The 12,832-nt window shown below is 38.2% G+C and overlaps 1 protein-coding gene across 1 annotated transcript in view; it reads right to left on the bottom strand.

Annotated features, from left to right (window-relative positions):
- Positions 1-5,631, bottom strand: part of wdr74 (WD repeat domain 74) — a 36,360-nt gene extending 30,729 nt beyond the window's left edge. The window contains exons 1-2 of the mRNA XM_028804432.2: positions 4,983-5,631; positions 4,177-4,283 (exon numbers count right to left, since the gene is read on the bottom strand). Coding sequence (XP_028660265.2) covers positions 4,177-4,283; positions 4,983-5,043 — 168 coding nt within the window. The 5' untranslated portion in view covers positions 5,044-5,631. The remainder of the gene's footprint in view (positions 1-4,176; positions 4,284-4,982) is intronic.
- Positions 5,632-12,832: the final 7,201 nt, after the last annotated feature.

Here is a 12,832-nt window from a genome sequence, read left to right as displayed (position 1 = left end):
CAAGAGAATGGGTGTGAAAAATTGGATGCAGCTTAGTGAGGTCTTACTGAAAATTTTTGATTTTGAGGTAGATGGAAATGTTTAAGGAAAAACAACTTGAAAATGCATTATCACCTGCATTTACACACATCATATCATTATTCAACCTTCAAAGCCTTGTCATCACGAACACGTTATGAGTGTTGCCCATCAGTATACAAAACAGTCTTTTAGAATTTTCAGTTATTTATAAAATATATACTGTATATATATTTTTATAAATGTTGAAATTGAGGCTAGGTACCTAGACAGTTATTTTTAATGTAAAAAAAAAAAAAAAATCTTATTATAGAAATACGAATCACTAACTGGGTCTCACTCAATTTCATCTCTTTATAGGTCAGCATAGTGGTGCATTTGTTACTGCTACTGACTCACAGCTTTAGGAGACTGGATTTGGATGCTGGCCTGGTGACTGTGTAGAGTTTCTATGTTTTCTGTGTGCCCAGATGTGTTGCTTCCAGGTACTCCAAGTTTTCCTCCCACATTCAAAGATATGTAATATGTAATCCCTCCTCCATCGCGGGGGTTGCGTTCCAGAGCCACCCGCGAAATAAGAAAATCCGCGAAGTAGAAACCATATGTTTATATGGTTATTTTTATATTGTCATGCTTGGGTCACAGATTTGCGCAGAAACACAGGAGGTTGTAGAGAGACAGGAACATTATTCAAACACTGCAAACAAACATTTGTCTCTTTTTCAAAAGTTTAAACTGTGCTCCATGACAAGACAGAGATGACAGTTCCGTCTCACAATTAAAAGAATGCAAACATATCTTCCTCTTCAAAGGATTGCGTCAGGAGCACAGACTGTCATAAAGACAGACGAAAGCAAACAGATCAATAGGGCTGTTTGGCTTTTAAGTATGCGAAGCACCGCGGCACAAAGCTGTTGAAGGCGGCAGCTCACACCCCCTCCATCAAGAGCACAGAAAGAGAGAGACAGAGAAAAACAAGCAAGCAAAAATCAATACGTGCCCTTCGAGCTTTTTAAGTATGCGAAGCACCTTGCAGCATGTCGCTTCAGGAAGCAGCTGCACAAAAGATAGCAACGTGAAGATAATCTTTCAGCATTTTTAGAGGAGCGTCCTTATCGTCTAGGTGTGCGAACAGCCCCCCTGCTCAATCCCCCTACATCAGGATCAGAGAAAGAGAGAGAGAAAAGTAAGTTGGGTAGCTTCTCAGCCATCTGCCAATAGCGTCCCATGTATGAAATCAACTGGGCAAACCAACTGAGGAAGCACGTACCAGAAATTAAAAGACCCATTGTCCACAGAAATCCGCGAACCAGCAAAAAATCTGCGATATATATTTAAATATGCTTACATATAAAATCCGCGATGGAGTGAAGCTGCGAAAGGCGAAGCGCGATATAGCGAGGGATTACTGTAAACGAAATGGAAACTATGATTCCATATGAGTGAGTATGTTTGTGTATATGTGAATATGCTCTGTGACAGACCTGTACCCCATCCACAGAGTTGATTCTTGCCTTAAACCTGATGTTTTTGCAGATTACAATCACCTATGACCTGAAATTGAATTAAGAAGTTTCATACATAGACTGAGGGTTACTTTCTTACATATTAATTATATCAGCTTTCTTACTTTACAAAATTACTAGTCAAGTCCCACAAGAAGGCTGTGTAGCAGTTTTTACAGTTTTGCTTCCTTTCAGTGCGTTAACTTGAAAGAATTCTGATATATCTACTTTATCAAAAGCTTTGACAATTTTGAAAACCTGGATTAGGTTCCCACACAATCCCTTCGGCATGAGACTAAAAAGGTTTAAATCAGAGTATGTCCGAGTACAACAAGTCTTAGGATGCACTTGGTTGCTCTCCTCTGCACAACTTCAAGTGCTGTCATTTCTTTCTGGTAATATGGACCAAATTGCTCATTACTCCAGATGTGGTCTCACAAATACATCATACAGTCTAACCATAACTTCCCTTGATTTATATTCAACAGTATTTACTGTCAAATATTTTATTTGCTTCTTTAAATTGATTCTGCACATTGCTTAGATGATGAAATGTTGTGCCAAAATAAACCCCCTGAATCCTTCTCAGAGGTTGCTTCCTTTAGGACAGTGTCTTCCATCTTGTATTTATAATTAAGGTTTTTTTTGGCCATTTGTAGCACTTGCACTTTTCTACATTAAACTACTTTTTCCAAATGTTTGTCCAGTTCTGAAGCTTGACCAAGTCTTTCTGAATTGTTTTTGCTGCCTCCTCACCATCTGCCATTCCTCCAACTTTATTGTCATCTACAAATTTCACAGGTTTACTAACTAAAGTGAAATCTATGTCATTCATGTACATCAGAAAAAGTAATGGCCCAAGACAGACCCAAGTGCAAACAAAAGAGAGTTAATTTGTACTCAAAGCAGGCGGTACATCCAAAAATATCAATATATAAATATCTAAAGGTCATACATACCATGTGTTACAGGTTATGTACTTTAAGGACTATGTAAAATATGATTGTCTTGTAGGGTTGCAACTAACAGTAATACCTTAGCCTTCACGTGTCTCCTGCACTGCTACCACATTTAAGTACAATACAATACAGTTTATTTTTGTATAGCCCAAAATCACACAGGAAGTGCCGATATGGGCTTAAAAGCTTTAAGTGAGCTTAAGTGAGAGATACATCACTCTACTTTGGTTATATTCTTTCCTACATTCCTGTTTGTCAGAGAGTGATAAGGCGTTTTAAGTTGTTTGACATGAAAGAACCTCACTATACTAATTTTATTTCTACCTCTATTACTACTTTAGCAGTTTTTGTAAGAAAGCTAAACCTTAGAGATAAAAGTATTCCAATACTGAAAATCTGGTATTGAACAAAATTCTGATTTCGCACTTAAGTATGTAAAGTGCCTAACTTTCACAGACCATCTTAACCCAATTTATAGTTGAAATAGGATGAAACCTATCCTAGTATCATCAGGTATAAGGCACAATTAACCTTGGGTATGGAGCCAATTTACCACTGGGCTCACTTACATAGGCATCCAGAGCTGCCAAACTCAAAATTTTTACTACAACAACATGCTTGTATTTTGAATGCAGGTGGAAAAACAAACAAACAAAAAAAAAAAAAGCAAAATATGCAGACTCCACACAGACAGAGATTAGACGCGAGACCGAAACACAGGACTTTGGAATTGTGAGAAATGAGCACTATCCTTTGTGCTACCCGTTTACTATATCATTACTTATTTTTTTATTTTTTTTTTTTTATACTACATGTACATTCATAACTTTACATCCTCCATAATATAACACCTGAATCTTGAAGGGTGAATTGTAATCTTCAGTCTACCAAGAACCATACATGCAGTGTTTGTGGAAAAAATAGTGCAATATTCCGCAGCACTAACTTGTATTGTAGAATACTCATAAGGGATGTTCAACCAGTTGGCCTAGGGCTCCTGAACTGAAACTTAGTCAGACCTTGACTGTTATATCCCGAGACTGATTTTCTCTGTTTTTGTTTTACTTTCCTTCATGGTCAACTGGCTATATCCTATATCCCATCTCTCTCTCTCTCTACTATAATATACAGTATTATATATATATATATATATATATATATATATATATAATCCAACATCTGTCTGTCCGCTTTTCATGAGAGAACTACTGTACTTAACGGATTTAGATCGGGGGTTTTTTCTATAATTTGCTTGAACATTCTGGTTGATTTTGCAACTTATCTCATCGCACTAGGAATCACAGTTCGCTTGCAGGAGCGATATATTTGCGCTAATGCGAAACAGAGGCTGTGGGCCGAGAGGAGGGGGAAGCATGACGTCAGGAGTGGGGAGCCAGGCAGGGCACTTCTCACTGTCCTTTCTCACTAATACTTGGGTGGAGCCCGACTAGTGTATGATATAAATGAGTTGTTATCATAGTTTTATGTGAATCAGTTTGAAATGTGATATGTTTTAATATGTGCTGAACCTAATTTAGTTGTCCAGGTATAAACATGATAATTTTTATTATTTTTGTAATGCATTATGGTTAGAATATTGTGCAAATGTTCTTAAGCATCTACTCAGTGAGGAACTATATGGAAGTCAGTATTTCATTTCGTACAAATCAAAACAATTCAATGTGCTTTGTCACCTCAGACTCCAGGTCGTCACCCCAACACATAGCAGAAACCTCCTGTTCACGGGTCAGTGTAGAGAAGTCACTGAAGTTAAATGCCTGTTTCTTGGCCACATTTACACCTATAATGAAAAAAAGAAAGACTCCACGGTTTAGCATGTCTCTTTGTGAGCACGGAGCACCAACAGTACTCTGCAGAAAACCTTACAAACATTGCACCTCGACAAATACTTTCGTCATCCTGTTTGATTATTTTAATGTGACAGCTTTCGTTACATAAATGCGAGATGCAAAGTTAATGTCAAATTTACATGAGGTACAGTAATTCAAAAATAGTTGTGGAGATGCAGTGCGGCATACAAAAACTTTGTTTTTATATAGTACTGTATAGCTGTATGTACCTTTCTTCATATTTATTACTAAAAATGTAATTATATCCGTTTAACACATATATGGCTGTTCTAAATTTGCAAGGCAGCTTACTTAAATCCAAGTTTTGATGTTCACTTGATCCAATTTAAAATAAAACACTGATGGCAAAACATAAAATAGAAACTAAACTTCAGAATGAAAAACTTACCTTTCTAAAATGTCAAAGAGAACGGAAAACACTTAACTATATAAGGTGTGATCCCAATAGCTCAATTGCCCCATTTCATTTTTATATAAAAGGTATTCCTAAATGCGAAACTTGCCGATACTCTATTAAGCTCTACTGTAATATAAAAACAGCAGGCGATCGGAGTAACCATGTGCTCCGAATTTTACACTTTAACTTTGTTATATACTATGTCTTTATCAGGAAAAAAACAATATTCTACCTTTCAAAATCCCCGTTTCTGATCCGATCCACACCGAGCACCACCGACTCTTCTCTGCCATGTTAAAATTTTAAAAGACAGCATGTAACTTTCCAGAGCTGGAATCACATGGGTTTCTGATGCTCCCACATAAAAAATACTCCGGAGTGAAACAACGGCTGGGATGATTTACTTTCTCTCTGATCAGTAACAGAAAAAAAACAGAACAACTTTTTTTTTATTTTTGAATTGTGAAAGTGGTAGTTTTATAGTCTCGAAGCTCACAGACTCTGATTTATCTCTAATTATGGTGTTGCTTATACAATGAGCATTCCTAGAGCTTTGCACAATTAAGAACCAACTTTGAACGGAACTTTAATAAACGGTGGAATAAGTTTGCTCTTGCACGCGCCACCTAAACTCAATCAACAGAGTCTATTTGGCTTAGTTCGTTGAATGCTTCCAGTTGGGGATGTTCCTGTGTAATTATTTGCTGTGTATCCGAGGTAGTTTCGCACTTTTGTTCAAGACCAGGCTACGCGGTATGGTACTAAGATGAGACGAGCCTCGGGTCAGTGAACAGTTGAACAAGATCAGATTCAGTACCATGTTTGTCTTGTTTTCGTTACGTTTCGTATTTCTCCTCGGTTGGTTCAACTGACAGTCAGATTGTCCGTTAACGGTGGCTAGACTGAAATTAACGTCTCATCCGCACTCAGTTAATGATTTGCAGCTGCACAATCCTCACGATTTAAAGGGATAGAGCGCAGGGAAAAGTACGTCCTCAGGTAAACTTAATACATATAATTGCAATCATTAAGCTACATTAGATCGAAATGAGTGTCACTGTTCTTACTGTAAATGTTATTCATGTCGAGGCATGAAATCTATGGAACGTATATAATGTAGAAAGTAATGAGACAAAGTTAAACGTTAGTAGAATCATATATGAAGTAGAAGTGTCTTTCTGCAACACATGGGAGGATGATGATCTACCATCAGGGTGACCTGGGTGCACTCCATGACACAAGAAAGAAAAAAGTATGGCAGGTGTTGTACCGAATTCACCCCTAACCCCCTTCACCACCAAGTCATCACCCCAGTGAAGTACGTATGTAAGACTCCAGCACTTTGTACATATTTATGGTTCAGCACTGTTGTGGTGTGTCTAAGAGCTGCAAACTAACAGCAGACCAAGACAGCGCAAGTTAAACTGTGCTTCTTGTAGTAGGTGAAGGGGAACAAAGTTGCGTGCTAACAGAGACCACCTTGTGAGCGCAACAGACTTAGTACGGTAGGTAATGTTGCAAAATGACACCAGATAGACTGTCACGAACATTAATAATGTAATAAATAATATGGAAAACATTTAATATTTATGCTTGGACTAAAGAAGAGTGTGATACTGAATTAAAAATATTTAACTCAATGGCACAGAAAAAGACAAGCAGTGCATGGAATTATTTATAGTATGCAATGTAAGAAGAGTAAAATAAGAATCAATAGTATATATATATATATATATATATATATATATATATATATATATATATATGTATCCCTGTGGTGGGCTGGCGCCCTGCCCAGGGTTTGTTTCCTGCCTTGCACCCTGTGTTGGCTGAGATTGGCTCCAGCAGACCCCCGTGTAGTTAGGATAAAGCGGGTTAGATGATGGATGGATGGATATACAGTATATATATATATATATATATATATATATATATATATATATATATATATACTGTATATATATATACTGTATATATATACTGGGGCGGCACGGTGGCGCAGTGGGTAGCGCTGCTGCCTCGCAGTTGGGACACCTGGGGACCTGGGTTCGATTCCCGGGTCCTCCCTGTGTGGAGTTTGCATGTTCTCCCCGTGTCTGCGTGGGTTTCCTCCGGGCGCTCCGGTTTCTTCCCACATTCCAAAGACATGCAGGTTAGGTGGATTGGCGATTCTAAATTGGCCCTAGTGTGTGCTTGGTGTGTGGGTGTGTTTGTGTGTGTCCTGCGGTGGGTTGGCACCCTGCCCAGGATTGGTTCCTGCCTTGTGCCCTGTGTTGGCTGGGATTGGCTCCAGCAGACCCCCGTGACCCTGTGCTTGGATTCAACGGGTTGGAAAATGGATGGATGGATATATATACTGTATATGTGTGTGTATAATATCTATTTAACCATTAATCTTCAGTAAAAAGGTGCGGAGTTCCTAATTAATAAATTGCTGTTATATTCCATCATTGTATTGGAGGTATCTTTGCGAGTGTCCCCCATGTCTGCTACAAGTTATCCCACAATACTGTGTATGTATTATATAGAGCTTGTGCTCTACTGTGAAGTTTGCGCTGCAATGAGACATTCTTTACAAATATTGCCCTGCCTCTGACTAAGTATTAGATGTGCTTTGGTGACTGTTGGATTAATTCGGATATTAGGAACAGCTGGGTGCATAATGAATAGTGTTGATCGTTAAAATTCGACCAGTGTATTTTGCAGTGAATATGCTGCCTTTGACTGTGACCGTGTTAGCTGAGTATTTTATTGGAAATTTGCCTTGTGGACTAAGCAGCCATTTTTATCTCAGCATGCCATGACACATTGTGAGGGTATCATGACATCACAGAGCTGTAGCAGTCATGTGCATAACTTTCAAGCATACACACTGTTAGATCGTTGCCAATCTGCTTCACGCGTGTTTGGTGTCACAACCGGATCAGTACTCCAGTCAGAGTACAAAAAAATTAAAAAAAAAAAATTTTAAGTATAATTATTTGAGGGGTACATTAGCTGAACATATTTAGTACTGCCACTGTATACACAACAGTGATCCCTGTGGCCAGCAGCACTGAATGGCTGATTTGCATGCATAGTTAACTATGTGCCCAGGCTGTCTCCAACAAGCCTTAAAGGAGCTCTCCCCTACCTCTCCTCATGTCAGAATGACACCCCATTAAATAATAATAACAAAAGATTATTTGCTATTTATGGGGTGTTTGTTTCTTCTTGAATTGAAGGAAAAAGTGGGAAACAAAAAAGAAGTTCCAGCTGCAACTTCAAACAGTGGAATGAGCCAGTCCCATGCTGCCAGTTTGTGGCATGGCCAATGTGTTATTTTATCGAATTATTGCTAGTTTGTCACCATTTGCTTCATTTTGTGTTTGAGGCACGGTGGCCCAGTAGTTAGCACAGCCGCCTGACAGTTCAAATCACAATTTTGGCCGCACTAATCAGTCCAGCATAGTTGGTAGACACTTCCTTAGCCCTCAGGGACACTTCACTACTGGACCATCATAATCCACTCAAAGGTAGTTCAGCTCCTCTTTATCCATTGACGTCAGTGCATTTTGAGGAGTTCAGTGAAGTTCCCAAATATTTTTGTGATTTCGCCAAACTCACAGCGAAGCGGACTCCGCGTGGTTCACTCATCAGTAATAATAAATTGCAAGCATCAGCTCTTCTGTATTACCCACTGTCAGAAAAACGACCAAAAGACATTGAGAAGGTTTGGGGCAGCCACCCATTTAATCGATTACGGCTGCAAAAAGTATCGAAAAACATCGACATGTTCATTCAACCGAGTCTAAAACAGAAATGATCTCCAGGTAGCAAGATGGCAGCTTTAAAGGCCAGTAGCGGAAGTGATGTCATCCCGACCGGAACCAGAAGTGACGTCAGTGGCTGCCCCAGAGCCGGGTGGGATTTCCCTAGAATGGTCTGCAAAAGATCGAGAGGGAAAATTAGTGCACTCCGCTCCCCCTTGGTTTGGCATGGAACTACCTGTATTTAAGCCCTTTAGCTGTCTCCTAAACACACGTGTGTGACACCACATAATTGGGAAAAGAGTTACAGCAAGACCAGATAAAGACCCCGCAAGCCCCATGGTGCCACATGCATATATTTACATTATAGGAACATCCCATATAAAAATAAAATGAGCTGGCGGTTGTGGTAGTCTCCCTCATAGATTTAAGACTGTTGTCACTCATACATTAGATTGAGGGGCGGTGATATACATGTGGAAGAGCATGAGGTACCACTGAAGCAGAATGATGACGGCATTACTTTTTCCTTGCATATGCCAAGGCACCAGGGAGCGCACCAGGGTCAACCAAATTGTAACTCTTGGGTGGATCTACCAAGAGGCAATTATGTATGAAATATGATTCTATTAATGTTTTGTCATCGTTACTTTTCATGTGGGGTTGATTTTAGGGCATTTTCATACACTCAAAAAGAATAACATTCACAACAATGACGAAGACTCTCATTTTGATCTTATGTAGCTTAAAGATTGCAAATATTTTTGAATTAGTTTAAATGAGGACTACTGTACTTTTTCCTTGTGCTCTGTCCCTTTAAATCAAGAGGAATATGTAGTGGTAAGTCATTAATTGAGAAAGGGGAAACATTAATTGCCAGCATGCTGCCTTTAGTGGACAGCTGAGTAACCTGGACAGAAACACAACCACCAAAACAATACTATGGATTGGTTAACTTGGTATTGATCTTGTTCCGTTGTTCACTGCCACAGCCTTTAGATAGTCTGGACTTGATCCGTACTTAATATTGTATTATCTCAAGTACACTGCAAATGACCCAAAGAGTCGCCTGTTAACTCAGTGTTTATTACCCTGGACAACAAATATTTTCAAACGTTTTGCTTCCTGAAAAATTTTAATGATTGTGATAGTCATATCCAAGCTGAAAAGAAGTATAATTTCATATTGACTGTATTACATAGGAATTTGGAGAAAAACTAAATTAACTTTTATTGAATTTAGTAGTGATAGTGACTCAGAGCTTCATAAAGCATCAAACCATTTTGGCAAAGTGGTCGGTGAAAAAGTTAATTTCTTGATATTTCATTTAAATACTATGCCATCTGGTGGCAGAATGTGGAACAAGCCAAAAAACTATTCAATTTGGGGATTTACAATCTCTTACTCAGCCTTTCAATTAGACATTGTCAAAATTATAAATAAATGAAAAATCTTTATAAGTCTGTGTTCTTTACTTAAAAGAATATAACAATATTACTGTAAATACAATCACTTTCTGAATAATGTATAAAATACATTTGAATATTGTTTTTTGGGTCATTTTTTTATTTACTGGAGGATCAGTGTTCCAACACTTTCAATAAAATGTGGAAGTGCATTTACTATGCTGAACTCAGTAAAAAGACTTTACCTTAGGGCATGGGTGTCGAACTCCGGGCCTGGAGGGCCGCGGTGGCTACAGGTTTTCATTCTAACCCTTTTCCTAATCAGTGATTAGTTTTCACTGCTAATTAACTCCTTTTCCCTTCATTTTAACAGCCCTGTTTTTAAGGATTCAGTCCTCTGAATTGATTTGTTTCTTCATTAAATGGCAGCCAATCAGAAATGAGATGTGAAACGAGCCAACGGATGACCAGATAAACTGGAATTTCAAACTCCAACAAATTTTACTCCAACCAGTCTCTTAATCAAAAGCTGATTCTTGCTGTTAATTAAGCCCGTTATTTAATTCAATGGCTTGTTGCTGCTCTCATTCTGCCACAGCAGACATTTCCAAATCTGTTGATTTTTCTGTTTTTTCTAAGAACACCGTCAAAATGTTTTGATGACCTGAGAGATCAACCTTACTGAGACCTTCACCTTTCCTTATTTTCAGATATTGTGTGATGGGCATATGGTGGCTTGTTTGATTTCTCATTATTGTTTGGCTACTAATTAAGGAAAAAGAGACAATTAAGGAGCCTGAGTCAAGTTGATTAAAACTAAAGCAAAAGAAGTTAATTAGCAGTAAAAACGGCTCACTAATGAAGAAGATGGTTAGAATGAAAACATGCAGCCACTGCGGCCCTCGAGGACCGGAGTTCGACACCTGTGCCTTAGGGGAAAAAACACCCAAAAACATGGCAATCAAACAATGCAAAATTCCTGACACACTTATATACTATATATGTATCAGAACATAAGAAAACACAAACAAGAGAAGATCATTCAGTCCATCAGGTGTGTTTATTTAGCTAATAGCTAAACTGCCTCAGGTTTCTGCTTCAACTACATGTCTTGGTAGTTTGTTCCAAATCCCCACAACTCTGAGTAAAGAAGTGCTTCCTGGCTTCAGTCCTAAATGTATTTCTACTTTATTTGCAAAGAAAATTAGTCTAAAAAAAGTAAGCAAAAACATAAGTTGGAAAAAAGGCAAAAATACATCAATGAGCCGAGGAAACCAAGCTTTATAGGAAGAGATACATTTCAGACTGGATACATTTAGTAATATCAAAAAGGCAAGTTTACAGGGAGATATTATAGTCATGGGGGACTTTAATTATCCAAATATGAACTGGGATAACCTTGCAAATGGAGGAGCATACGAGCAGGAGTTTGTAGAAGTAATCAGTGACTGTTTTTTAACACAGTATATTAAAGCTCCAACACGGGGTAAAGCGTGTCTGGATTTAGTATTTTGTAATAATCAGGATAGAATTGAGGATGTAGAGGTGATTGAACCACTAGGGTCAAGTGACCATAATATAATATAATTCTCAGTGTTTTGTAAGAGTGCAGATGCAAAGACTAAAATTGTTAAGTTGAACTTTGGTAGGGCAAATTTTGAGCAGATGCGACAAAGTCTAAATAGGATAGACTGGGATAAGCTTTTAAGTGTGGAGACAGTCAAGTAGTGGAACAGGTTTAAAAATGTTTTACATCTAATGCAGGACAGATACTGTACATACCTAAATTTGGAATTAATAGGAAATTTTAAAAACTCCACAGTGGATTAATAAAGATTTAAAAAAGAAGCTGCAAAGGAAAAAAACTGCTTTATAAGACATATAAGACTAATGACTGCACAGTGAATTGTAGAGCATATGAGAACATGAGAGCAACCATTAAGAAGGATATCAGGGAGGCTAAAAGACAGTTGGAGAGGAATATAGCAGATAATGCGAAAGAAGACCCTAAGAGATTCTTTCAGTATTTTAGTAGTAAAAGAAAAGTCAAGGAGAAGGTGAAGTGCATCAGACAATGAAATAGTAGATGCCTTAAACTTACATTTTTCTAAGGTCTTCACAAGTGAGCAAATGGATAACCATCCAGAGGTAAACAGGACTACTAAGGAGGTACTGAGGGATTTGGAAATTGTAGAGGGAGAAGTACTGCTATAAGTAACAAGTTGGTTAGGCTTCCAGATGATACCAAGATAGTTGGATTAGCAGATAATTTGGAATCCTTATATCATTACAGAAGGATTTGGATAGCATACAGGCTTGGGCAGATTTGTGTCAGATGAAATTTAATGTCAGTAAATGTAAAGTATTACACATAGGAAGTAAAAATGTTAGGTTTGAAAACACAATGGGCAGTCAGAAAATCAAGAGTACACCTTATGAGAAAGATTTAGGAGTCATAGTGGACTCTAAGCTATCGACTTCCTGACAGTGTTCAGAAGCCATTAAGAAGGCAAATAGAATACAATACAATACAATTTATTTTTGTATAGCCCAAAATCACACAACTGCTGCAATGGGCTTTAACAGGCCCCCAGCCTTGACTTTCTAAGAAGACAAGGAAAAACTCCCAAAAAAAAACATGTAGGGAAAAATGGAAGAAACCTTGGGAAAGGCAGTTCAAAGAGAGACCCCTTTCCAGGTAGGTTGGGCGTGCAGTGGGTGTCAAAAGAAGGGGGTCAATACAATACAATACAGTACACAGAACAGAACAAATCCTCAATGCAGTATAAAAATAAAAATGTTAGAAGTACAGAGCAGAATTTAACAGTAGATGATATCACATAAGAAGATTTGGATATATTTAGAGTCCTGGAGACCTCATCCATCAAGCTGCCTCCCCCATTTGGCCATTCCATGGCTGAAACAGT

Source organism: Erpetoichthys calabaricus, chromosome 1 (assembly GCF_900747795.2).
Source record: "Erpetoichthys calabaricus chromosome 1, fErpCal1.3, whole genome shotgun sequence".
In the NCBI taxonomy this organism is placed as follows: Eukaryota; Metazoa; Chordata; class Cladistia; order Polypteriformes; family Polypteridae; genus Erpetoichthys; species Erpetoichthys calabaricus.
Note: the sequence above shows the minus strand (reverse complement) of the source record. Positions and strands in the feature narration are given on the sequence as shown.